The sequence below is a fragment of the Microtus pennsylvanicus genome, chromosome 11, assembly GCF_037038515.1.
Source record: "Microtus pennsylvanicus isolate mMicPen1 chromosome 11, mMicPen1.hap1, whole genome shotgun sequence".
Taxonomy (NCBI): Eukaryota; Metazoa; Chordata; class Mammalia; order Rodentia; family Cricetidae; genus Microtus; species Microtus pennsylvanicus.
This window is the reverse complement of record NC_134589.1, coordinates 9486403-9513072: the sequence shown is the minus strand read 5'-3', so window position 1 is coordinate 9513072 and position 26670 is coordinate 9486403. Positions and strand designations below refer to the sequence as shown.

At 51.8% G+C, this 26670-nt stretch overlaps 3 protein-coding genes across 3 annotated transcripts; 2 read left to right on the top strand and 1 right to left on the bottom strand.

The window, feature by feature from the left end:
• Positions 1-1707: 1707 nt before the first annotated feature.
• On the top strand, positions 1708-18188 carry Slc25a19 (solute carrier family 25 member 19). Its single transcript, XM_075990080.1, has 7 exons — positions 1708-1808; positions 5783-5952; positions 6121-6276; positions 7453-7623; positions 12930-13113; positions 14721-14851; positions 15812-18188. The coding sequence occupies exons 2-7, from the start codon at positions 5821-5823 to the stop codon at positions 15992-15994; spliced, it is 957 nt and encodes a 318-aa protein (XP_075846195.1). The 5' UTR covers positions 1708-1808; positions 5783-5820; the 3' UTR covers positions 15995-18188.
• A 289-nt stretch (positions 18189-18477) lies between these two features.
• On the top strand, positions 18478-23506 carry Mif4gd (MIF4G domain containing). Its single transcript, XM_075990082.1, has 6 exons — positions 18478-18650; positions 19428-19559; positions 21590-21699; positions 21851-22006; positions 22123-22215; positions 22870-23506. Exons 2-6 carry the CDS (start codon positions 19478-19480, stop codon positions 23095-23097), a joined length of 669 nt encoding a protein of 222 aa, XP_075846197.1. The 5' UTR covers positions 18478-18650; positions 19428-19477; the 3' UTR covers positions 23098-23506.
• Positions 23507-23794: 288 nt separating this feature from the next.
• Positions 23795-26659, bottom strand: Mrps7 (mitochondrial ribosomal protein S7). Its single transcript, XM_075990081.1, has 5 exons — positions 26507-26659; positions 25800-25991; positions 25631-25694; positions 24981-25148; positions 23795-24304 (listed from the first exon to the last, which is right to left on the bottom strand). Exons 1-5 carry the CDS (start codon positions 26587-26589, stop codon positions 24083-24085), a joined length of 729 nt encoding a protein of 242 aa, XP_075846196.1. The 5' UTR covers positions 26590-26659; the 3' UTR covers positions 23795-24082.
• Positions 26660-26670: the final 11 nt, after the last annotated feature.

Genomic DNA, 26670 nt, shown 5'->3' with positions numbered 1-26670 from the left:
ATTCTCTGTCGGTCCTGTGCACACACAGGGATGCACACAACAGTCGACATCATTCTCTGTCCCTCCTGTGCACACACAGGGATGCACACAACAGTCGACATCATTCTCTGTCCCTCCTGTGCACACAGGGATGCGCATAGCACTCGACATCATTCTCTGTCCCTCCTGTGCACACACAGGGATGCATACAACAGTCGACATCATTCTCTGTCGGTCCTGTGCACACAGGGATGCACATAGCACTCGACACCCTGAACTTGAGGTTCTCCTGTTTCTTCCTGTTGGGATCACAGGAGATACCAGCATGCCTGCCTTGGGAAAATCTTTATGAACCTTTGGCTATTCCTCCCACCCAAAGACTGCAAATAGATTTCACTAAAATTAAAAATTTCTAGACCAGGTAGGATTGATCAACCCGATGTGGAAAAAAGGAAAATCAGGAGTTACGGGTCATCCACAGCCACATAAAAAGCCTGACGCCAGCTTGGGCTACATGAGAACCTATCAGAAAAAAGCAAATTTCTGATATTGAAGGCTGGTTCAGGAGTTGACTCAGTGGATAAAGGTGCTTGCTAACAGAACTGACACTAATTCAATCCCTAGGACATGGTGGAAAGAGAGAACTGGCTTCTGCAAGCTGTCCTCTGACCCCGCCTCCCCCCTCTTGTGTACCATGGCCACATACATAGTAAATCAAATTTTTTTCTTTCGAGACAGGGTTTCTCCGTAGCTTTTTGGTTCCTGTCCTGGAACTAGCTCTTGTAGACCAGGCTGGCCTCAAACTCACAGAGATCCAGTAAATAAATTTTTAAAAATATCTGCAGAGCAGGATGTTGGTGGCGCATGCCTTTAATCCCAGCACTCAGGAGGCAGAGGCAGGTGGATCTCTGTGAGTTCGAGGCCAACCTAGTCTACACAGCAAGTTCCAGATCAAGGATCTAAAGAGACAGAGAAAGCCTGTCTCGAGAAAACAAAACAAAACAAAGAAAAAGAAGAAGAAAAAAAACCCAAAACCAAAACAAACAAAATAATAAACTAACCAACCAACCAACTAAAAACAAACAAACAAAAAGCCCAAAACGTTAAGTAAGGAGACATTAACTAGTTAGTACAACAAATGACTTAGGTCTCAGTTTGGATACAACTTTTGCTTGTTTTTTGGGGACAGGGTTTCACATAGCCTAGGCTGGCCTCGAACTCTGTAGCAGGGAAGGACGATGAAGTCCCCATCTTCCTTCCGGTAACCAAGTCACCCCGCCTGACTGTGTGACAAACGTCAGGGATACAGCCCCCACTAAAGGTTCTCATCCCAAGAACCCATCCCCGATCCTCCAGGCTTTCCTCCATCTTTTCCAAACTTAGATTATACGCATTCTGAGACTACACTAATTTGAATAAAAGTGGGTCAGGTTCAGAGAGCCCTAACCTTCCACACACACCCGCCGACTTCAGAGGCTCAAGCCACTAAAAGAAGCCGCCAAAAGAGTCGTAAAAGCCTGCTTAACCATTCGCTTCCTTCCGACGGCAGGAAGACGCACGCGCCCGCTCAACAGAACTACATCTCCCAGGAGGCTTTTCTCCCTTTCTCAGGGGGCGGGGATTGTGAGCGGAAGACTACATTACCCAGAGATACCTCGGCGGTGCCAGTAGATGGTCCCTCCGACGTACATCGATTGGACCATTGGCGGTCATAAACTGCGCGGTGATTGGCCCAGCAGCCCGTCAGTTACTGGCAAGTGCAGTTAAGTTTTGCTGTTGGGCGGAGGGAGAACTGAGCTTGTGGGGCTCGGCGGAACCTGCCTGGTCAGGTGAGTGACCTCTGGCTTTGCTCTCCTACTGGTACTCTCCGGAACTGGTACCCCAGGTCCCTGAGTAGGTACACAGAATGGCAGGTATCCACGCGGGGCGGGGACGGATGCTCACGTGGCACACCTAAGCCCAAAGCATCTTCAGGGACGCGGAAGGCGAATCCCCCACCCTGCACCGCAGGCACTTGCACGTGGGGTTGTCTACTGCTCAGGATTCACGGAGAAGCCCCCTTTACTCCCCGGGTACGCCTGCACAGTGTCCCCACACCGGGCCATCTGCAGAGCTCCTCGGCTGAACACGTGGGCTCTCGGTTACTCACCGAAGGACACCTGTCCACCCTGCTGTGGGATCTGGCATAGAAAGATGCGGGGTGAAGAAATTCGCTTGCACCCCTTGCCCTGCCGCTCTGGTCGGCAGCCACCCTGTCTCGGTCCTGCATTATTTATACTACACAATCATTTTTTAATCTGTTTAGTATCAAGGTTATGGGTGCAAGAAGGTTTTGAATAAGCAGGAAATTACTTTTCTCCATTGTTTATTTTTGTTGTTGGTTTGAGACAGGGTGTCAGGTAACCCAGGCTAGACTTCCTTAGGAAGGATGACCTTGAACTCCCGGGTCTCCTGCCTCCAATCTCCCAAGTATTACGAGCTCCCCCCCTGCTCACTTGGGCTTCTTGTGGGGACACTTTACCAACTGTACTACTTTCAGCCTTGTTTTTAAAAATGTTTGTGTTTTTGTGGTTTTCTAGAAAACAAACATTTCAAAAGCTTTCTAGGTTTGTGTACCTTACTCGTTTTCAAGTTGTGTCACTTAATCTGATCAGCAATCCAAGCCAGGCAGGTCAAACATCATCTCCCACTTTCCACAAGTAAAAACTGAGTAGGTTTTTTTTTTTTTTTTAAACTTATTTTCTGTGGATGAGCACTTTCCTGCCTGTATTCACCACATGCAGGCCTGGTGCTGGAGGAGGACAGAAGAGAGTTTCAGATCCCCAGAGCTTGGGATTGCAGACAGCTATGAGCCTTGATGTGGGTACTGGGAATCAAACCTCAGCAAGAGCAGCAGCCAGTGCTCTTACCCACTGAGCCCTGACTCAAGTCAGTATTTTCAAAGCTGCCCCTGAACTATGGAGAGACAGGATTTGAACACAAGTTTTATTTTACATTTGTTATGTGTGTGTGTATATACGTATGTACAGTTGCACACATATCACAAAGAGCGTGTAAAGGTCAGAGACAACTTTCTGAGGTCGTTCCTCTCCTTCCACCATGGGGGCCCCAGGGATGGAAGGCTGAGCTTCAGGCTGGGCAGCAGGTGCCATTACCCACTAAGCCATCTCTATGACTCTAGGCTTTTATTTTTGGTTGTAATGGGGTTGTAAACTCAGGGCTTTGTGCATACAAGGCAGGAACTCTACCCCTGAGTTATATACACACACCCTCACCCTTGCGGTGCTGGTGCTGGGGAATGGAGCCCAAGGTCTTGTACACACTTGGCTAACACTGTCTTTTTTATCTTGGTGTCTTGGGAAATGAGGTCTTAGGTAGCTCAGGCTGGTTTCTGATCTTCCTGCCTCTGCCTCCCATGTGCTGGGATTGTAGGTGTGGGCCATTACTTCTTCAAGTGTTTGTTTTGTTTTTCTCTGTATAGTACTGGCTGTCCTGTAGACCAGGTTAGCTTCAAACTCACAGAGATCTGCCTGCTTCTAGCTCCCGAGAGTTGGGATTGAAGGTGTGTCTGATCTGTATTCAGCAGTGTAGACTGCTTATTCTTTTGAAATCTGTATGCACAGCCTCTCCCACCTTCTGCGTTGTTTGAATCGTGCAGCTATGGACTTCCAGATAGACTAGAAGACAGATTTACTGTCTTGCAGCCTCTGCGGATGTCGAGCCAGGACACCGAGCCAGGACACCTGCCTCTCGGCTTTCTCTTCTTTCCCTCCTAGACTTCAGGAAACTTGAAACTGTTGAGGACTGAGCAGTCCCCCATCACCTCTGAAAGGGTTCAGTGGCTCAGTCCTATGCCCTTGTTGAACCAGATTCTCCCGATTCTGGGAGAAGTACCAGTGTGGGTGAGAGGGGGAATGTCAAAGTCATCAGGTAGTCTCCTGCTTACTGTGGGACAATTCTGATGGCCGTTCTAAAATTATTCTATAGTTAGGTGTTTTGTTTATTTTGTTTTGGGGAGTCTATTAGTTAAAGTTCTTTTTGGTGTGAAGAAAGGTCATGACCATAGCAACTCTTTTTTTTGTTGTTAACTTTGTTGTGCTTTTTTGTTGTTGGTTTTTTTTGTTTTGTTTTGGAGACAGGGTTTCTCTTTGTGGCCCTGGCTGTCCTGAACTCACTATGTAGACAAGGCTGGCCTCGAACTCAGAGATTTTGCTCCCTCTGTCTCCCGAGTGCTAGCATTAAAGGCGTTCACCACCACTGTCTGGCCTCACAACTCATAGGAGTTTTATAAAAAACAAAACATTTAAGCCGGGCGGTGGTGGCGCACGCCTTTAATTCCAGCACTCGGGAGGCAGAGGCAGGCGGATCTCTGTGAGTTCGAGACCAGCCTGGTCTACAAGAGCTAGTTCCAGGACAGGCTCCAAAACCACAGAGAAACCCTGTCTCGAAAAACCAAAAAAAAAAAAAACCAAAAAAACAAAAACATTTAATTGAGGCTGCTTATAGGTTCAGAGGTTCTGTCTGTGGCAGGAAGCATGGCAGTTTGCAGGCATATACGCTGCTGGAGAAGGAGCTAAGAATTCTACGTCTGGATCAGCATGCAGCAGTAAGAGAGAGAGACTGGGTCTGGCTTGCGGTTCTGAAACCTCAAACCTCCCAGTGACACACTTCCTCCTGGAAGAACCCCTGTACTCCAAGGGAGCCACACCTCCCAGTAGAGCCTTTGGGGGCCATTTTCATTCAGACCACAGGAGGGTTTGGTTTTGCATTCTTACGCCTTTGCTCTTTGCTCTTGCTAGCCTGGAATTTGCCAAGTAGATCAGGCTGACCTTGAATTTGCAGGGATCTTCCTTCCTTCCTTGCCTGTCTCAAGTGCTGGGTGCTTACAATGGAGGGAAGGGCAAAAAGGGCACTGGGTAGTAATTTTGGATAGTGGTGGTTTGTTGGAGACTAGGATTATATTTTAATTAAAAGTTTTTAGACAGCCGGGCAGTGGTGGCACACACCTTTAATCCCAGCACTAAAAAAAAAAAAGAAAAATTTTTAGACTTATTTAAGTCATGTGTTTGAATGCTCTGCTCACATGCGTGTGCTTATGTGCATCACCTGCATGCCTGGTGCCTGTAGAAGCCAGAGAGGGTGTAGGATGCCCCTGAACTGGAGATATGGATAGTAGTAAGCTGCACTGCGGGTGCTGGGAACTGAACCCAGGTCCTCTGCAAGAGTAACAAGTGTTCTTAATCCCGCCCTAATTTTGTTTGTAATTATGAGTGTGTGCATCGGGTTGATATGTGTCCTTGAGCGCAGGAACCCTCAGGGGATCTCTTGGAGCTGGCCTTAGAGACCTACAAGAGCCATTTGGTTTGGGCACTGGGATCTGAATTTCAGTGGCCATGATTAAGCAGCAAATGGTTTTAACTGCTGAGCCGCCATCCTTGGCTTTAGTCATCTTCTGCTGTCTCTGGGTATGGAAGGTAGAGTTGAGATCAAGGCCATATGTCCACCAGCTTGTTTGCTTGTTTTGTTTTTGTTTTTTCTGTTTTCAAGACAGAGTTTCTCTGTGTAGCCCCGGCTGTCCTGGAACCCAGAGATCTGCCTGCCTCTGCCTCCTGAGTGCTGGGACTACAGCGTACGCCATTGCTCCCAGCTCTGTGGGCTCGCAGTCTAGGAGGACGGGAAGCAGTGTAGTCGGAAAGAGGCTACAAAGGCCCTTGCCTCAGGCTGCTGGGGAGGTCTGCTGCACGGTGGTGTCTGTGCAGGGGCGGGAAGGAGCCTGTCTTGACTCTGTGGCTCTCACACTTAGCTTGATACTCATGGACGTTGGATGGACCAGAGGCAGGGATGGTCGGCTATGATGCCAAAGCAGATACCAGGAGTAACTCCAAGCTGGAGGTGGCGGTGGCAGGATCAGTGTCTGGATTTGTCACTCGTGCCCTGATCAGCCCTTTGGACGTCATCAAGATCCGCTTCCAGGTGCCCTTTCCCCTCTTTTCCATGTGACGGGCTAGGGAACAACGGGTCTAGTCCCTCTCCCAATGGCAGGTCCTAAACAAGGTGAAGAGGCTTTCATTTCCTTCAGCACCCCCACCCCCTTGTCTCCCCCTCCCTCACCATCCTGACCTTTTACACTTGAATCCCTAGCTTCAGATTGAACGCCTGTGTCCAAGTGACCCCAACGCCAAATACCACGGAATCTTCCAGGCGGTCAAGCAGATTCTGCAGGAGGAGGGCCTAGCGGCGTTCTGGAAAGGACATGTTCCTGCCCAGATTCTGTCTGTAGCCTACGGAGCAGTCCAAGTAGGTACCGGGGAACTCGGTCACGTCCCTGGGGTCACATTGTTCCATGGAGCAGGAAAAGGGGGAGGAAAGGCAAGTGAGGGCAATTCCCACTCTGCCCAGTTGCCTGCACTGACGCGTGAGGACAGCATCAGTTAGCCACGCCTGTTCTCTTCCCCTCTCTGGGCCCTGTCCCAGGTGATTCTGAGGAGTATTCTTCATATACCCTCCATTTTTCTTTTGAAATTTCAAATTACATTTTGTTTATTTCTTCAGAGAAGAAAGATATCTTTCCAGGGCTGGAAAGATAGCTCAGCCGTTAAGAGCACTGACTGTTCTTCCATGAGGACCCCGGTCCAGTTCCCGGCAACCACATGACATCTCACAGCTGTCTGTAACTCCAATTCCAGGGGACTGGACGTCCTCACGCAGGCAAAACACCAAAACACCGATGCATATAGATAAGAAATAATAATAAAAGTATAGCGGGGCGGTGGTGGCGCACGCCTTTAATCCCAGCACTGGGGAGGCAGAGGCAGGCGGATCTCTGTGAGTTCGAGACCAGCCTGGTCTACAGAGCTAGTTCCAGGACAGGCTCCAAAACCACAGAGAGACCCTGTCTCGAAAAACCAAAAAAAAAAAAAAAAAAAAAGATTTATTATATATACAATATTCTGCATGTCTGCCTGTAGGCCAGAAGAGGGCACCAGATCTCATTACAGATGGTTGTGAGCCACCAAGTGGTTGCTGGGAATTGAACTCAGGACCTCTAGAAAAACAGCCAGTGCTCTTAACCACTGAATCATCCCTCCAGCCCCGCCCCCCCTTTTTTTAGATGATGTAGGAGATAGAACCCAGGGCCTTGTGCTAGGCAAGTGATCCCCAAGTGACCTGCTTAGCCTGCTCCTTACCTTTCTTCTTTTTGGAGATTTTTAAGTTATGTGTGTACATCCGTGCTGGTGCTTCCGGAGGCATCAGATCCCCTGGAGCTGAAGTTACAGGTAGTAAGAGTTGCCAGATGCAGGAACTGGGATCAGAATTCTGCAAGAGTCGTACACATCTGCTCTGAAGTACTGAGCCTTCTTCCCAGCCCCCTTTCTTAACTCTTTGGATACCGAGTGCCGTGTGTCTTGTCCTAGGGACCATCTCCTCCGTCTCCTCAGCTTGTCGTCAGTGACTTTCCACTTGCTTTTGTAGTTCCTGTCATTTGAGGAGCTGACCGAACTGCTCTACAGAATCAACCTGTATGAGACGCACGAATTCTCCGCACACTTTATATGCGGTGGCCTGTCTGCCGGAGCAGCCACCCTGGCCGTGCACCCTGTGGATGTCCTGCGCACCCGCCTCGCAGCTCAGGGGGAGCCCAAGGTGAGCAGTCGGGGCCAGACAAGTGGAGTCTGGAGGAGGTGGCAGCACAGGAGTTGGGGCTCCGGACCCTTCAGGAAGCAAAGCTGGGGCACCTCTCCTCACCAGCACAACAGCCAGTTTGTAAGGCTCGTCGGTAATCTGTACTCCGCAAGGCGTTTTGTGTCCATGTTTCCCAGGACCTCAGAGATTTCCTGGGGAGACTGAGCCCACAGGGGCAAAACAGAACAAATAGGTATCCAGCAGTAGGCTGAATGGAGGCAGGCATCTGGGGACTCAGAAACTTTTGGCCATAACATCCTGAGGGTTTCCTCAAGGGATGTGCTGAAGGAGCTGGCCTAGGTGAGTCAGTCTCAAGGAAGGACTCACTGAGAGCAGTGGACCAAGCCTATGTCTTAGTGACGTTTCTTCCTGCAGTGGTGAAAGCCACTGAAGGGAGAACGGGCTTACCTTGGCTCACAGTCCTAGGGTGCTGCTCGTCATGGTGGAGAACCCTATGGGCAGGGGCTTGAGGCGGCTGGTCACATGGCATCTGTCGTCAGAAGCAGAGAGTGATGGCTTGTGCCCAGGTGACTTTCTCCTTTCTAACGGTCCAGACCCCAGCCCGTGGATGGTGCCAGCTGCGTTTAGTGTGGGTCTTCCCACTTCAGCTCACCTGGTGAATGTGTCACATGTACACCCAGGTGTGTGTCCTAGGTGATCCAGATCCGTCAAATTGGTGGCCAGTATTAGCCTCACATCCTGAATCAGACCTCCTGATTGAGGCTGCTTCCCGGATGTACTGAAGGGTAACATTCGGGGCAGGAGAGACCACTCAGAGGTTAAGAGATCTTGCAAAGGACCCAGGTTTGGTTCCCAGCACCCACATCTTTTTTTTTTTTTTTTTTGGTTTTTTGAAACAGGGTTTCTCTGTGGTTTTGGAGCCTGTCCTGGAACTAGCTCTTATAGACCAGGCTGGTCTCGAACTCACAGAGATCCGCCTGCCTCTGCCTCCCGAGTGCTGGGATTAAAGGCGTGCGCCACCACCGCCCGGCAGCACCCACATCTTTAACTCCAGTTCTGGGGACTCTGATATCCTCTCTTGGCCTCTGTAGGCACCAGGCAGGCATGCGTGCTCTCCACATACATATATGCAGACAGAACCTCATACACACATAAAATAAAACTTTTTTTTTTAAGCAAAAGAAAAAAAAAAACCAAAAAACCTGTTTTTTAAAAAAATAGATAGGCTTGAGGCCCAAGCCTATAATCCTAGTTTAGGGGAGATGAAGACAGGAGGAATCATGGGATTTCAAGGATAGCTTGGACTACAAAATGAGATCTTGTCTCAAAGAAAAAAACCAACAAAAAACAAAAACAAACAAAAACACCTCCAAAAACCACAACCTCCCAAACATATTCACACTAGCAATCCCAAAACACTGCTACAAAAAGCAAAAAGATAACAGTGGCCACACACGAGCAGTGACCACACACGAGCAGTGACCACACATGAGCAGCGGCCACACACAGCGGCCACACACGAGCAGTGACCACACATGAGCAGTGACCACACATGAGCAGTGACCACACACGAGCAGTGACCACACATTAGAAGCGGCCACACCCGTGCTAGAGTCCTAGTGTGTGGAGTCAGGTTGGCTGAGTTCAGGGGTTGGAGGCCACCTCAGCAATGTAGTGAGACTGTGTCTCAAAAACGAACAGAATAGGAGCTGGCAGGATGGTCCGGTGGGGAAAGACACTTGCTGCCACCCTAACGGCTGAGTTTGATTTCTGGAACCCACATGTTAAGAGAACCAGCTCCCAGATTTTGTCCTCTGACTACCACATGCACAAAGCATGCACAGGCCCACACCCAAGAAATAAACACAGTGGCTGGAGAGGTTGCTCGATGCTTAAGAGCACTGGCTGCTTTTCCAGATGGCCCAGGTTCGATTCCCAGCACCCACAAGGGAGCTCACAACCATCTGTAACTCTAGGCTCTGGAGATGTAAAGCCGCTTTCTGCCCTCTGCTGGCACTACATGTGAGCCGTGTACAAACATGCCTGCAGGCAAAACGCTCGTCCTAGTCAGGGGTTCTGTTGCTGCAATGAAACGCTGATCAAAAAGCAAGTTGGGGCCGGGCGATGGTGGTGCACGCCTTTAATCCCAGCACTCGGGAGGCAGAGGCAGGCGGATCTCTGTGAGTTCGAGACCAGCCTGGTCTACAGAGCTAGTTCCAGGACAGGCTCCAAAGCCACAGAGAAACCCTGTCTCGAAAAAACCAAAAAAAAAAAAAGCAAGTTGGGGAGAAAAGGGTTAATTTGACTTATACTTCCTTATTATTGTTCATCATTGAAGGACATCAGGACAGGCACTCAAAGAGGGTAGGAACCTGGAGGCAGGAGCTGATGCAGAGGCCATGGGGGGGTGCATTTTTGGTGTTTTGAGACAGGATTTCTCTGTAGCTTTTGGAGCCTGTCCTGGAACTAGCTCTTGTAGACCAGGCTAGCCTCGAACTCACGGAGATCCACTTGTCTCTGCCTCCTGAGTGCTGGGATTAAAGGCGTGAGCCACCACCGCCCAGCTTCAGCCAGCTTTCTTCTCAGGAACCACCAGCCCAGGGCTGACAACACCCACAATAGGCTGGCCCTCCACTATCAATCACTAATTAAGAAAATGCCTTAGAGCTGGATCTCATGGAAACATTTTCTCAGTTGAGGTTCCCTCCTTTCAGATAACTCTAGTTTGTGTGTCAAGTAGGCACAAGACCAGCCAGCACAGTATCCATACATAAAATTAAAAATGTAAAAATTCTTCTAGAAAGATCAGTATGTCACTCTGCGTGTGTCTCTATTGATCCTTATGGCCACTCTTGTGTGTAGGGACGTTTAGGTTTTGGTTTTGCCCGGCCTCTGTGTTCTTGGGGTGGAGACCCTGCTTAGAAACATTCTGATGATATTTTGATCACCAAGAGCAACGTCCTGTAGGAATAGTACAGAAAAGCCAGGTGTGTGTGATCATTTCTTGAAAAATTGGAGGTTGGGGGTGACTGTCCTGGTGGAGAAACAGGATGAGGGTTGAGTCAGTCTCACAGTGTGGTGGATCCTTGGCCAGAGGGAAGGTGGCTGGTGACAACCCAGCGTGTCCTGTACCACTCCTGCTGCTTGCCAGCCTCTGCTGAGAGAAGGGAGAGGTGGCAGCGGTAGTAAGGAGGGAGGCCAGCCTTTCCTCTGCCAACTAATGCAGCGGGCATCCTTATGGGCTCATCTGCTCTGGCCCCAGCGGGTGCTGGTTCTGGGCTCGTCTGCTCTGGCCCCAGCGGGTGCTGGTTCTGAGCTTGCCTGCTCTGGGCCCCAGCGGGTGCTGGTTCTGGGCTCGCCTGCTCTGGGCCCCAGCGGGTGCTGGTTCTGGGCTCGCCTGCTCTGGGCCCCAGCGGGTGCTGGTTCTGGGCTTGCCTGTTCTGGGCCCCAGCGGGTGCAGGTTCTGGGCTTGCCTGCTCTGGGCCCCAGCGGGTGCAGGTTCTGGGCTTGCCTGCTCTGGGCTCCAGCGGGTGCAGGTTCTGGGCTCGCCTGCTCTGGGCTCCAGCGGGTGCAGGTTTTGGGCTCGCCTGCTCTGGGCCCCAGCGGGTGCTGGTTCTGGTGCTGGTTCTGGGCTTGCCTGCTCTGGGCCCCTGCAGAGCCGAGAAGCACAGAATCACTCACACAGGAGGCCCTAAGCTCTGCTGCCTCACCTCCCAAAAGAGAAGTGACTGCAGAATTCTCTAACAGGCTCATTTCCTTGACATGCACTGGAACCTGCTTACAGTAACCTGATGCTAGCCTCCGTGGCGTTTTCTGTTCTTCAGCCTTCTCCCCACCTTCCTGCTCGGAGGAACTTGATGCCAGCCTGTGCAGCATTTTCTGTTGTTCTTCAGCCTGCTTCCCACCTTCCTGGGAAGGAACTTGAAATGAACCATCCACTCTTTGTGGTGTTGTTTGTGATTTCCTTGGGAGACCTGGGCAGGGTTTTTGTTCTTGCAAGTGGCTTTCCCTTGAGGGTGGCCCAGTGGGCTGCAGAGTTCAGGCTGCTCCTTTGCGGTCCACAGGATGCTGCTGGGATGTGTATGGGTGTTTTGCCTGCATGTGTGTCTGTGTACTACATGTGTGCAGCGCCCACATGCCTGGAAGAGGGCGTGGTATCCTCTGAAGCTGCTGCCATGTGGATGCTGGGAACCGAACCTGGGTCCTCTGCAAGAGCAGAAAGTATTTGCTGGCCCGGGTCCCTAGTCCCAGGACACATCCCTTTATATACTCATGAAGGAATACCAGCCATGGAAATTTCTAGGAAGGAAGTTGTCAGGAAGCCACAGCCTTTTATTAGTTTGTTTGTTTTGGAGACAGGGTCTCCCTGTGTTGCTCAGGCTGGCCTCTTGCTCAGGCTGGCCTCAAGCCCTTTTCTTTTCTTTTCTTTTCTTTTCTTTCTTTCTTTCTTTCTTTTTTTCTTTCTTTCTATTTTTTTTTTTTGAGACAAGGTCTTGTTATATAGCTTGATATGTAGAGCAGGCTGGCCTTGAAAAGAGAGAGAGAGATGCCTGCTTCTGCACCAGCTATGCCCAGCTGGCCTCAAACATTTTTTTTTAAGATTTGTTTTTGTGTACAGTTATTTGGCCCACCTTTATTCCTGTACACTGTGTACATGCAGGACTAACGGAGGTCAAAAGAGGGTGTTAGATACCCTGGAACTGGTGTTACAGACAGTTGTTAGTTACTGTGTGAGTGCTGGGAACCAAACCTGGGTCCTCTGGAAGAGCGGCCAGTACTCTTCATCACTGAGCCATCTCTCCAGCCCCTGCCCACAAACTCTTGACCGTCCTGCCTCCATCCACTAAGTGCTTAGACTCTGATGTTCACCACCGCACCCCGCTGCCCTTTGGAAGTTTTGTTTTCTTTTTTTTTTTGGTTTTTCGAGACAGGGTTTCTCTGTGGTTTTGGAGCCTGTCCTGGAACTAGCTCTTGTAGACCAGGCTGGTCTTAACTCACAGAGATCCGCCTGCCTCTGCCACCCGAGTGCTGGGATTAAAGGCGTGTGCCACCACCGCCCGCGGAAGTTTTTTCTTTTCAGATGGGGTCCTATTCAGCCCAGGCTGGCCTTGAACTCCTGATCCTCCTGCCTCCACCTGTTAAGTGCTAGGATTACAACACGCGTGTGCCTCCACACCCATCCCCCACTTACTTTATCCTTAGTTTTCCTAGACTGAAGAGGAAAAGTTAACACTCCTGGCTGCTGGGTTTTAGATAAGAAACCACCTCACCCAGCTCACCCAGTGTGCACATTCCTTCCTGTGCAGATCTACAACACCCTCCGAGAGGCCGTGTCGACCATGTACAGGACTGAGGGCCCCTGGGTCTTCTATAAAGGCTTGGCTCCCACTGTGATCGCCATCTTCCCCTATGCGGGCCTGCAGTTCTCCTGCTACCAATCCTTGAAGCATGCCTACGACTGGGTCATTCCGCCAGATGGAAAGCAAACAGGTGAGGACCCCCACCCTGGCCTAGCCTGGGCCACAGCTTCTGTGAGCCTTGAAGACAGTGATTTTCCTGTCCGGAGCACCTGGCTCTGTGGTCTAGCTCACAGAACAAGCAAGTCTTGCACTTTGGAGGGCACTTCCTTCCGGCTCTTACATACTCACCCTTGCACTTCTGGGAGCAATTGCACTTTTATGTATTTACTTATTTATTTAGCTTTTGTGGTTTCCATTGTTTGTGGGGAAGGGGGACTCATGGGCTCTGTCTCCAGGTGACTGCTCAGAGGGCCCTGCTATCCAGCTGGCTCACGTCCCTGGTCCCTGCTGTCAGTCTTGCTTCAGTGGCTGTGCCTGCCGCTAGCAATGGTCAGGTTCCCTCTCGAGAAGGAGAATTTTTGTGGGGCTCGGGTTCGTGGTGGAGTACTAAGTCTGATGACTTTTTTCTTTTTGGTTTTGGTTTTTTGAGACAGGGTTTCTCTGTGTAATAAATAGCTCTGGTCATCCTAGAACTTGCTCTCTAGACCTGGCTGGCCTCGAACTCAGAGATTTGCCTAGTTCTGCCTTCTGAGTGATTTAAAGACATGCACCACCACTGCCCAGCTCTGATATTTTTAATTCATATATTTTTAAAGATTTTTAATTACTTTATGTATGTCTGTGTATTATGTGTGTGCCTGGTGCCCTTGGAGACAGGAAAGGTTATTGGATCCCCAGGAACTGGAGTTACCAGCAGCTGTGAGCCATCATGAGGTGCTGGGGATAGAATCCAGGTCCTCTAGAAAACAGCCAGTGGTCTTAACTGCCGCGCCATCTTTCCAGCTCTGGTTTATTTTATGTGTCTGCATGTGTTATGGCATCTGTGTGTTGTATGTGTGTATAAGGGTACACAAGGGGGCCAAAAGATTCCCTGGAGTTGTAGTTCCAAGCAATTGTGAGTTGCTGATGTGGGTGCTGGGAACAGAACTTGGTTTTTCTGGAAGAGCAAGTGCTTTACAACCTGAACACTCTCCTGTCCCCTGTCCCCGTCATGTCTTCTACCTTCAATTGTGTCTCTCCCGTCCCTGTCCCCGTCACGTCTTCTACCTTCAATTGTGTCTCTCCCGTCCCTGCCCCCGTCATGTCTTCTACCTTCAATTGTGTCTCTCCCGTCCCTGCCCCCGTCATGTCTTCTACCTTCAATTGTGTCTCTCCCGTCCCTGCCCCCGTCATGTCTTCTACCTTCAATTGTGTCTCTTCCGTCCCTGCCCCCGTCATGTCTTCTACCTTCAATTGTGTCTCTCCCGTCCCTGCCCCCGTCATGTCTTCTACCTTCAATTGTGTCTCTTCCGTCCCTGCCCCCGTCATGTCTTCTACCTTCAATTGTATCTCTCCCGTCCCTGTCCCCTGCCCCGTCATGTCTTCTACCTTCAATTGTATCTCTCCCGTCCCTGTCCCCTGCCCCGTCATGTCTTCTACCTTCAATTGTGTCTGTCTCTCCCGTCCCTGTCCCCTGCCCCGTCATGTCTTCTACCTTCAATTGTGTCTCTCCTGTCCCCTGTCCCCTGCCCCGTCATGTCTTCTACCTTCAATTGCATTCCTCTCAGCCTTCTCTTCAAAATGTTGTCTCTGGTTCAGGGAACCTTAAAAACCTGATTTGTGGCTGTGGATCTGGAGTCATCAGCAAGACCCTTACGTACCCCCTGGACCTCTTCAAGAAGCGGCTGCAGGTGGGAGGCTTTGAGCATGCGCGATCTGCCTTTGGCCAGGTAAGTCATCCTGTGCAGAGTGCTCAAGTCCTTGCCCTATTGGACAGTGAGGGAACCAGCCCTGCCCCCTCTGAACGGAGACTCTGGTGTGGGTTTTCACAAGATGCTCAGTGAATTCCTGATACGGAGACTTGGTGAACATAGTCTCTTTTCAGAGGTCATGAGTCTGGTCTTAGAGATGGCATCAAAGGTGGCTTTGGCAAAGATGCCCTGGGTGGCAGTGCAGCCCCTGGCTGATGTGCAGCAGACATCAATACTGGCCATCAGCAGTAGCTTCTTGGGCACAGGAGCAGAGACTATGCCAGTGCCTCTGGGGGCAGGGATGAGACGCACCAACACAGAACCACAGCGGCCTGTTACCTTGCATAGAACAGTGTAAGGCTTATCAATCTTTTTCCCCTAGTAGCCTCTCTGCACAGGGAGAGTGGAAAGCTTTGCCAAGATGATGACCCCTCGGAAGGCAGTGGCTACCTCTGTGGAGCACTTAACACCAAGACCAACATGACCATTGTAGTCCCCACTAGCGACAGAAGCCTTGGACCTGGTCCACTGGCCAGCCTGATGTCTTCTGCACTGGCATGACCCTTAGACCCTCGTCCTTTAGGGATACACCCAGGAAAAGTCTTGGGTTCTTTAATGGGCAGGAGAGCAGGGCACTGGTTGGGGAAGACCTAGCGATGGCCAGATTCAGACCTGCTGCCCAGGAGGAACCACATGTAATGGGGTGAAGGCTCCAGGATGGCCCACGACTATCACTGTATCCGCCAGAACCACAGGCAGGTACCCCTCACCAGGAAGGAGCCTGCTCCAGCTCAGTTAAGCCTGACCTAGCCCATATCCCCAAAAATGAAGAATTTCACTCTTGCTAATCTAGGGAGCAGTTACCGGAAGCTGTGCGGTGCCGGGTGAACCCTGTTTTAATTACTGCTTCCTCCTCAACCTATACCTTCCTCTCCCCAGGTGCGGAGCTACAGGGGCCTCCTGCACCTCACCAAGCAAGTGCTACAAGATGAAGGCACCCAGGGCCTCTTCAAGGGCCTGTCCCCCAGCCTGCTGAAGGCTGCCCTGTCCACGGGCTTCATGTTCTTCTGGTACGAGCTCTTCTGTAACCTCTTCCACTGCATACGGAGAGAAGACAGATAGCTGTGAGAGCCGAGCGGGAGGCACCTCCCCCAACAAGACTTGTTCCGAGCTCATTTTCTACGATGGCTGCTGCCTGCTAGGCCTCCCAGGCTGGCTGCCCTGCGCAGGAAAAGTCACCCACAGCGGATGGCAGAAGGGCGGGACCTTTTCCGGAAAGAGCAGAGAAGGGAGCCCCATGGGCTGTAGAAGCAAGGCCCTGAGAAGGAGCCTGGCATTGGTCCTCTGTCCAGCCCTAAGGGAATCAGGCATCCTCTGCTTTGTAGTCCTGTTTTGGGGGAAAGTCTCCCAGTCCTGGTAAGAGTGAGGCTTGAGTACAGAGGGATAGGACTGGGCTCTTTGTAGACGTCTAAGCCCCACAGCTTGGTCTGTTTCTCCTACCAACTTATTTAATAGACATTAAAGCAAAAGGCACGTTCTGTATGTCACTCGAGGATGATGGGAGGGGGCTCTGCTGTCCCTGCAGTTGCAGCCCTGAGGCAGCCATGCTCTTCAACGTAAGGGGTGAACCCTACCACGTGGGGAGCTTCTGAACCCCCCAGTTCCAGACCTTTGTGGCTGTGAGGCTCCAGGGCTGGACAGGAAGGATGCCGGACAAAACTAACTTGTAGGCAGAAGGCAGGAAGTAAAGGGGGCATGCTGGCCCTGACCCTCAGTCTTGTCAGTGGCTCTTCTGCACTGAGTCAGCTCAGCATGGGTGTCGCACATGTGAGTCCTCTAATTTCCAAAGGGCCCAGCCTCGTAGCAGTCCAGAGAGATGTATCTATATGAAGAGGAAAAACTTTTGTTAGGGGCTCAAGAGAAGAAATACACGGTGAACATCTTTTCCGAGCTCCTGCCTCAGTGAGTCTGGCAGAGGGAAGGGAGGAGAGATCCCTTGACTGGGATTCCACCCCCTGAATAACTGACTGTAACAGCCCTGTTCATGGAAGCTGGGACTCTGGGACTTCTGCCCAGCACCAGCCTCAGCCCCCTCCTCTACAGTCCCTTTGTACCCTGTCCTTAGCGACCTTCTCTGACCTTTGCTGTGGATTCTCAAGGTCCAGGCTGCTCTTGGGAGGGTTTCTGAGGTGGGTGGGCTCTTGGCTTCCTGGGCTTGGGGCGGCAGAAGTGTAGTGTGGTCCTCTTCCTGGAGAAGTGTGAACGGATGTCTACTCCAGAGGATGACAGACCAATGTGAAGATGCTACCTGTCGACAGGTTTCCATTGCTGCCATGAAGCATCAGGACCAGGAAGCTGGTTGGGGTGGAGAGGGTATATTTGGTTTATACTTCCATATCACTGTTCATCATTAAAGGAAGTCTGGACAGGAACTCAAGCAGGGCAGGAGCTGATGCAGAGGCCACGGATGAGTGCTGTGTACTAGCTTGCTCTCCATGGTTTGCTCAGCCTGCTCTCTTATAGAACCCAGGACCCAGGTGCCCAGGGGTAGCACCACCCACAATGGGCTGGGCCCTCTCCCATCAGTCACTAAGAAAATGCTCTCCAGGCTTGCCCACAAGCCCAACCCTATGGAGGCATTTTCTTAATTGCGGTTCCTGCTTCCCACATGGCTTTAGTTTGGTATAAAACTATTTAGCGCACGGGGCTGGAGAGATGGCTCAGCGGTTAAGGGCACCCCCAGGTTCAATTCCTAGTACACACATGGAGGCTCACAACTGTGTGATCCGGCAGCTCAAAGTGATTTGACACCCTCATATACATAAATGCCGGCAAAACACCAATGCACATTAAATAATTACAAAAAAACACAAAACCTCCACACTACCAAAGTCCAATTTGCTGAACCAAACAATGAGGCTGATAGCTCTGGGAAGCCGGAAACATGGAGCGCACCCAACAGCCTGCAGGCTGCCCAGAAGATTGAAGACTCCACCAGGCAGCTCAGTGGGTCGACTTTCTTCAAGTCAACTTGATTGGTCCTGCCTGGCAGCCCATTTCATCGCTGCTTCCTCCACACAGCTGTGCTGACCCGAGCCCTTTTCAGGCTGCCCCTCGGCAATTCGCATTGCTTCTGTAGGGAGGAGCCCTTGGGTTTTTCCGCTTCCCTAGAATCTCCAGTATTTTTTTTTTCTTTCTGCTTTTTGAGGCAGTTTGTTTCTTCTCTTAGTTGTCCCATCTTAACCTGGAGGCTTTAGAGTCGGCTTCTGGATGTTTTGGTTTGCTTTTTTTATGAAGTAAATTCCAAGCTTCTCCGTAGTTCTCTTTTGTACCTATTACCACGAGTGTTGTGACAACTCTTTAAATAGGTGCGAGATTTGGCTCCTGATCTCCTGTGGAGTGTGGAGGCCACAGTGGTGCCTTTCTCTCGAATTGTCCCTTGGAGTTGAAAGTTGTTTTGCCCGGGTGGCAAGAGAGGGAGTTGCCAGGGTGTGCCCCAGCCCATACACACTTTAACTAGCCGAACCCCAGATGACGGTGCTGAGCTCTCTGCGATTGACCCGCCCCTTCTCCCGGGCAGGCCACGCCTCCCAGAGGCTCCTCCCACGCCTCACGGCCGGGGAGTCTCCGACCCAGTTCACCTGAGCCCCGCAAGGGACATGGTGACCCTGGCGTGGGGTGCAGCCGGCAAGACCGAGGGCTTCATGCGGAAGGGGGAGCAAGTCCGGCCGAGCGCTCGAGGGCCTCTACGGTCAGAAACAAGGCGGAGGCGTGCCCGGTGAGGAGGGGACAGGGTCCAGTGAGCGCTCGGCGCGGCGGTGGCCGTGTCGGTGTCGCAGAAGCGGGGTGCGAATCTGTCTCGGCGCCAAGCGAGGGAGCGGCCCGGGGCGGCGGCGGGGTGCGGAGGCGAGGACGGGCCGTGGCCGGCAGGGGGCGCGGGCGAGCAGCTCAGGCTCAAAGCGAGATGAGCTCAGCTTCCGCGCGGTACCACGCCGGGCACGCGCTGCGCAGCCCCGGAAACGCGGGCGCCCTCCCACGCCGGCTAGTGCGAGCCCAACGGCCGCAGGGGTGGGTTTGGTAGGCTGAAAAGGACTGGCAGACACTGGGGAGAAGGGCTCGAAGCCCTGCTGGTGTCAGGATTCGCGGCTTGGGCAACGCCGGCCAAGGAACTGCGCCAGAATTCTCCGTGCTGGATAATTTGGGCGAGTGTGATATTTACCTCTCCACAACCCAGTTCAGAATATGCTCCCCTAAACTTATCCTAATACTAGTAACCCAGACCCTGCCGCGACCATAGGTGAATTCCCGCTTCGTTTCTCGTATGTAATCGCAAAAGAAGCCAGGGTTTCCTTAAGTTGAACTGCAGGTGCCTACTTGATGCTCAAAGTCCCCATCAGAAGCCAAGTTTGGTGGGCTCGCAGCCAACCACCGAAGGCGACAGAAAGTCCTGTTACACCTGTCCCAAGCCCTGGCCTGCCCTGACCCAGTGCCGACAGGACTAGAATCCGGAGCGCTGCGATTCTCACTTGAAGCCTCTTCGGCCTTTGCTTCTCAGGTGCTGTCATTAGTTTCAGGCCAGTGAAAAGCGGCTGGGGCTACACCGTCATGGGAGAGACCAGTAGAGATGAGTATAAAATCCAGTCTTTTGACGCAGAAACCCAGCAGCTGCTGAAGACTGCACTCAAAGGTGAGCCTACCAGCCCTTCTGTTTGGGCAAGAGCTTCAGAGGGGCTGAGTCCCAGAGCCAGGCAATGCCCAGCCTTCCCGTGGCTCCCCGAGAGGAAGTCACAACCTAACTCTTGAACTGGAAGACGAGCTACACCTAGATCATTATTTTTGAGAATGAATCACGGAGTCCTACGATCATAAAGCGTTTAAGTGCCCATGAAAGAACACAGGCTTCGGTTTAAAGCCTCCGCGTTCAATGCAGTCAGCTCTCAGCTCCCTTAAATGTTCAGCGCTGTTTGATTGAGGACTGAGGTTGGGGAGTCAGCTTGCTGGAAGAGATATGTCATTGCCTGGCCCGTGCCCTTCCATGGTAACCTCAGGACAGAAGTGTGACTTAACATTCCATTGGGGAAGTCTCGGCACAGAGCTCTTGTTTGGGGCCTCTGCGTTTTGAGAATACTTGGAGCCATGCGGTGGTGCACAACTGTAATCCAAGCAGATTACAGAGGCAGGAGGATTAAGCACAAATTTAAGGCCAACCTGCTCTACATAGAGAGTGCCTGGGGGAGGGGAAAGAGCCCAACAGTTTAGAGCACTGGTTGCAAACCAGGCTTGGTGCACACCTTTAATTTCAGCACTGGGGAGGCAGAGGCAGAGGCAGGAGATCTCTATGAGTACCAGTCTGGTGTGATTAGCTATATAGTGAATTCCAAGATAGCCAGGCCTACATAGTGTGACCTAGTCACACCGGGGAGATATATATATATATATATATATGTATATGTATAGCACCAGGCAAACACATAGTATGCGTATGTGCATGCAGATAAAATATTCATACATATAAAATGAATGAACCTAAAAATTTACATGCTGAGCTGTAGGCTAGCCAGTGCTATTAAATAGCAAAATTAGGCTGTCTCGAAAGACCAGAAAAAGAGAAGGTTGCAGACATCTTGGCATTCAGTATACATTCTTCAGTCTACTGCCAAAAACATAAAACATGTATCCCAAGAAAGTACATCTATACTTTGGTCTCTTCCAGCCTCATAATCCTATATTTGTTTGTTTGGCAAGGATCTTTCAGTATAACCCTGGCTGGCCTACAGCTCACTATATAGACCAAGCTGGCCTCAAACTCAGGTTGGCATGCCTCTGCCTCCCAAGTGCTGAGATTATAGGCTGAGAGCCACATGTGGCAGTATATAATTAAAAAACTTGGTTTTAATTGAGTTTATTTGTGTGCACTACTTGTCTGGATGTGCACCATGCATGTGCAGTGCCCGTGGATACAAAAGAGGGTGTCAGAGCCTCTGGACCTGGAGTTACAGGCAGCTATGAACAGCCCAGCATTGCAAAGGCAAGAGCTCTTAACCACCGAGACATGTTTCACCTCCCCTATTTCATGCTCGGGCAACCAGCGTCCTGACAGGGTCCTGACAGCTGCCCTAGGCATGGTTACAAGCACCTTCTTGGAGGCTGCTTTTTTATTGGTTTGGCTGCTTTGGGTCCGACCTTGGGTTTCACACATAGTAGGTAGGCAGAGTGCTTGGTCCCCAAACAACAGCCTTTACATCTCCAACTTTGAATTTTTTTTCTAGACGGGACCTCACTAAGTAGCTCTGGCTGACCTGGAACTTGTATATAGTCAGGCTGCCTGTCTCTGCCTCTCAAGTCCTGCGATTCCAGCTGTCCTAGCACTCTGTATGTAGCCAAGGGTAACCCTTACCTCTTGATCCTCCTTGTTTCTGCCTCCTGAGTGCCATCTGGATGGTCTTCCCTTCTTCTTTAAAGCATGTGATGGAGGTGTTCTATTACAAACATCTCAGGTCCTTGAGCGTTTTGGTACACAACTTTAATCCAGTACTCAGGAAACAGAGGCAGGCAAATCTCTGTGGTCTCCAAAGAGTGTTCCAGGTCAGCCAAGGCTACATGATGAGACCCTCTCTCAAAGAAAAAAAAACAACAAAAACCTTGAGTCCTTAGCATTGGAGGCCAATGTGACTATGCAGCAGGCAGCTCCAGACTCCGCCCCTGTCTCTACCCCAGATCCAGGCGCTGTGGACTTGGAGAAAGTGGCCAATGTGGTTGTGGACCATTCTCTGCAGGACTGTGTGTTCAGCAAGGAAGCAGGACGGATGTGCTACGCCATCATCCAGGTTGGGGGGGCTGGCAGAGCGGGAGCTGCCTTGAGGATGGCACCCCAGGATCAGGCACAGGCTGGCCAGCAGCAGACACCGGCATTTCTAGACAAAGGCTAGGGCGGGTGGAGTGGCCAGTGCCCGCTTACCACCCTCTCCTGGCTCACAGGCGGAGAGTAAACAAGCAGGCCAGAGTGTCTTCCGGCGCGGGCTCCTTGACCGGCTGCAGCGGGAATATCAGGCCAGGGAGCAGCTGCAAGCTCGCTCCCGGCAGAGCTGGGTGTGCTATGTCACCTTCATCTGCAGCATCTTTGACTACTTGAGGGTGAGGCAAGGGCAGCCACCCTGGGCAGCAGTGATGGCCTGTGTCCCGAGACCAAGGCTGGATTGCTCCCCGTGGTCACTGACGCTGCCTCCCTGCCCCTCTGGCTCTCCCCACAGGTGAACAACATGCCCATGATGGCCCTGGTCAATCCTGTCTATGACTGTCTCTTCCAGCTGGCCCAGCCTGAGAGTCTGAGCAGGGAAGAGGAGGTGAGTGGCCAGTGGACAGAAAGCTGTGGCGGGCATGCTGGCTTGGAGCCCAGCAGTCCCGGTCATCGAGGCCACTGCTCCTCGGCCAGTGCCGAGTAGGGGCATTTAAGGCCTGCAGCAATTACAAGACAAATGACAGTGTCTGGAATTTACCCAGAATGTTCAGCAGCCAAGGCTACAGGCTCCCCAGGAGGGCAGCCAGCCCATGCTAAGAATGGCAAGAGCTGTGGCCAGCTGTGGGCACAGATGGCCCAGAAACCAACTTTTTTTTTTTTTTCCAAGATATGGTTTCCCTGTGTAGCTTTGGAGCCTGTCCTAGAACTTGCTCTGTAGACCAGGCTGGCCTTGAACTCAGAGGTGTGCCTGCCCCTGCTGGGATTAGTGTGTCACCACCACCCAGTCAGAAACCAGCTCCTGAGTCAGGCATTTGGGGGTAGCGAAGCCAGAGGTAACCCTTGGTAACAGCTTGGAGACAGGCCCAGACCCGCGCTCGGCCTGGTCAGTTCTGTGCCAGTCTTTGTGGTAAGATATGGGTTATACCCTCTGGTGTCAGAATGAAGCAAGGAGCCCCTATAAAGGGCAGAACACGGTCCGCAGCAGGTGTGCCAGGCCGGTCCTCCCTCTGGCTGACCAGGCCTTGCACTGCCCCTGCAGGTGGACTGCCTGGTGCTACAGCTGCACCGCGTTGGGGAGCAGCTGGAGAAGATGAACGGGCAGCGCATGGATGAGCTCTTTGTCCTAATCCGGGATGGCTTCCTGCTGCCGATAGACCTTAGCTCCCTGGCCCGGCTGCTGCTGCTGGAGATCATCGAGTTCCGGGCGGCTGGCTGGAAGACCACTCCTGCTGCCCATCAGTACTACTACAGCGAGGTTCTGGACTGAGCGAGGCCACACCTTTCTATGACCCCCCCTTTTCCTCCCTCTGGAGCTGTGGAGAAAACAGACCTGGTCCCTGGCTGGAGACTGCCCAGCTTCCCTCTTCCTCCAAGTCCTTTCAGCTTCTGCCTGGGCCAGGCAGGAAAAGGCAACTCCTAACAACCACTGAACTGTGTGACCACTGGCGCGATACTACTACCTTGGTGCCTCAGTTTCCCCATCTGTAAAATGGGCTGCTGGTGGGATGCTCTGGGACATTAAGGGCAGCAGAGTTACAAATGACCTGAGGAAGTGTTCTCTACGTTTCGTACAGAGACAATGTGGAGAGGCCTGCGTTTTCCCGTCCGTTTCCATCAGCGACAGGGCCTCGCCAGGTCAGGGTGAGGGTTTCTAATAAATCTTTTCTGTAACCAAACTGCTTCCCTTTCCTAATGGCCAAAGGTATACCCCAAGCTGGTTGGACCTGAGTTTCTTGGAGACATGTTGTGTTTTAGGCGGTGGGAGGGGAACCAGTCTGGATTACTGGGTAGCACAGGCTCCTGAGATCCTGAGTCTAAGTGAGGGGTGGATGCACGCCCCAAGCTGTACCTTCCCAACTTCCAGCAGGCATGGGAGAATCAAAGGTTTCATAGGGTCTAAGGTTACATTACAAAGACCCTCTCCATCCTTAAGTTCCTTCCAGAACTTTCCAACAGGGCTCAAGTCGTTTCTTTCTAAATTACTTTAATTAGTAGTGGTATATGTATAGACACTTTCCCTGCATGTATGTCTGAGTACCATGTGCATGCCTGGTGCCCAGAGCAGTCAGAAGGTGTCAAATTCTCTGGAACCAGGGTTAGAGAAAGTTAGTGAGCCTCCATGTGGGTGCTGGGAATCAAACCACGTCCCTCTGGAAAGAGCAGCCAGTGTTCTTAGCCACTGAGCCATTTCTCCAGCTCCTCAAGTGGTTTCCTGTGGTAGTGTCCTGGACTTTGTCCACCTCCCCGTTCTGCTACCACCAGCGGTAGTGGGCCAGGGCACGGTTGGCCTCTGCCATCTTATGCATATTGTGCTTCCGCTTGATCACGGGACCCCGGTTATGAAAAGCCTCCAGCAGCTCATCTGACAGCTTCTCTGGCATCAGCGTCCGCCGTGGCTTGTTCTCTCGGCACTCTGTGATCATCCACTTCATGGCCAGGAAGCGGCGACGTCGGTCAGTGAGGGGTACAGGGACCTGGACGGGGAGACAAGCTGAAGCTGAGTGGGCCTGACGGTGTGAGGCCCACCACCTCCTAGAAGCTACCGTGAACTGTCTCTAGAGTAGTCCTGGGATAGGACCTGAGGACAGAAACCTGTCTCCTCAGAAACTTTCACTTAGTTAAGTTCATTAGGCACTTTCCTTCCTAAGGAGAAGTTTTGCCAAGTCGACACAAGCACCAATTCAGAAAGTTGTGCTACTCGAGGCAAACGGGCTACCTCAGACCAAGGGTGCATAAAAATAAAACCATTTTCTTGGCGACACTAAGGACAGCGAAAGAAAATCCCCTAGTCTTTGGAGTTGCCACTAAGGGAGAAGATACCCTAATGTGATAATATAATTAAATGCTGACAGGGTGGCCAACTCAGTTCATAACTGACGAACGCTCATGGCTCAAGTTGTGTTCTAGGCCCTGGCCTGTGAGCACACTCCTTTACCAAGAGTTCATAGCATAGGCTACACAGAATACTGGACAAAGGGATGGGAGTTACTGAGTTCTGTCTTTCCACCTCCTGCCTGTGGTTTTTATACTGTGGGCCTCAGAGGAGCAGATCCTGACAGTGCCCAGGAGTTGTTATACATGGCCCAACTCTGAACCTTCACTCCCCGATCAGTTTCACATGCGGGCTGCCCTTCTTCACTGCCCACTCACCTGGTAGAAATGGCCCCCTTTGAGGATAGGCACCAACCCAATCACAGGCTCACAGTTTTTCAGGGCCTGGTGGAAGATCTTGTAGGGGTTCCGTTCGATGGTGGCCTGCTCCTCTGCAGAGGCAGCGTGGTACTTCTCAAACTGCTTCCGCTTCACAGCTTCCAGGGTCTGCAAAGAGAAGAGGCCGCTCAGCCAGCAGCTGGGAGTGGTGTTGCAGACCAGCGACCGCACTTGGGAGATGGAGGCAGGAGGATCAAGAGTTCAAAGTTATCCTCAGATATACAGCAGGGTCCAGGTTAGACTGTGCTCCACGAGACCCTCTTTCAAAAAAACTAAAGAGTTTAGGTGCCTACTGCTTTACTAGACTGACCCAAAGAACCGGTGAGAATCCCTACCCACCCCCTAACCAGGATCTCTGTGTAGCTCTGGCTGTCCCGGCACTCTGAAAAGACATCCGCCTGCCTTGCTTTGCCTTGGCCTCTTGCATGCTGGACTCAAAGGCCTCTCCAACAGTGATGGGACACCTGTTGGGTGCCACCACTCCCAGCTCTCAAAAATTAATTTCAATGACACATAGAGAAACCCCTCTCAGACCCAGTTCAAAGGCAGAGGGGAAAGGCAGTGAAGCAGAGCGGAAGACCCCCATTTACCTGGGCCATGAGCGATCGGGCCAGCACTTTGTTCCCGTCTTTCATCATCATGTTGGTGAATTTGCTTCAAAGAGAAAAACATGTTTAGCTTCCCAAGGCTGGATTTCTTGCGGCTGAAACCTGTCCTGGGCTAATGGCAGCCCACAGCAGCTGAGCGGCTCTGCCTCACCTGATGACAGGGTCTGCGAACACTGAGCTTGTCTCCGTTGCTGCGGCAGCTTTGATGAGCTGGGTTTTCTTGAGCTCCTGGTCATATTTCTCCTCTTCGGTGAGTTCCGACACAGGCTTGCGGTAATACTCCTTGTCAATCAAGGGATCCCTGTATTCGGGGGCATAGCGGCTCCACCTCACCTGGGTTATCCTGGGAGCGGGAAGAGGAGGAAGCAGACGAGAGAACTCCACAAATGAACTTGTGACTGCACAGGTAAACAAGCCTGACTTAACAATAAGCCCGCTTGCCGGCACGCTGACAAGGGACAGTAACTTTGGGACCGCAAGCAAAACCTCAACAGCAGCAGTTCTGACTCTTGCCCAAAGAGGTAGGCAGCCCTCTCCGAAATCGGCCATTTAAAAATTCCTCCTCTGCGAACACTACTGAGGACAGCTCTCCCCCAGCCGCCTCGGCAATTCCAGTTCTGAGATCTCAAGGGGGCCGCACTTTCAACTCGGGGTAGAACCGGTCTAGATCAACCCAACCTGTCCGGCTAGGGGCAAGGCACTAAACCCTCAAACTGGCCCGCTGATAGCTTGATTCGGCCACCCCGGTCCCCGAGCAGGGCTCCAGGACTCAGCGCGGCCCGTCTGTGCCTCCTTTCCTTTCCCCAGGTCCTCCCGTAAAGGCCTGGGCGGCGGTGGCAGCTCCCCATTGCCTCTCACCCTGGAAGGTTCCAGACAGCAAGCCTCACTCCCAAGGCCAGCCCCGACCACCGTCGCGCTGCCTGCAGAGCGGGCGCAGCCATCTTGGCCCGCTTAAAGGACCTCAGAGGGCTGCCCGCGGCGCGCCTGAGTGAGTGACAGGATACGGATGAGAAACCGCACAG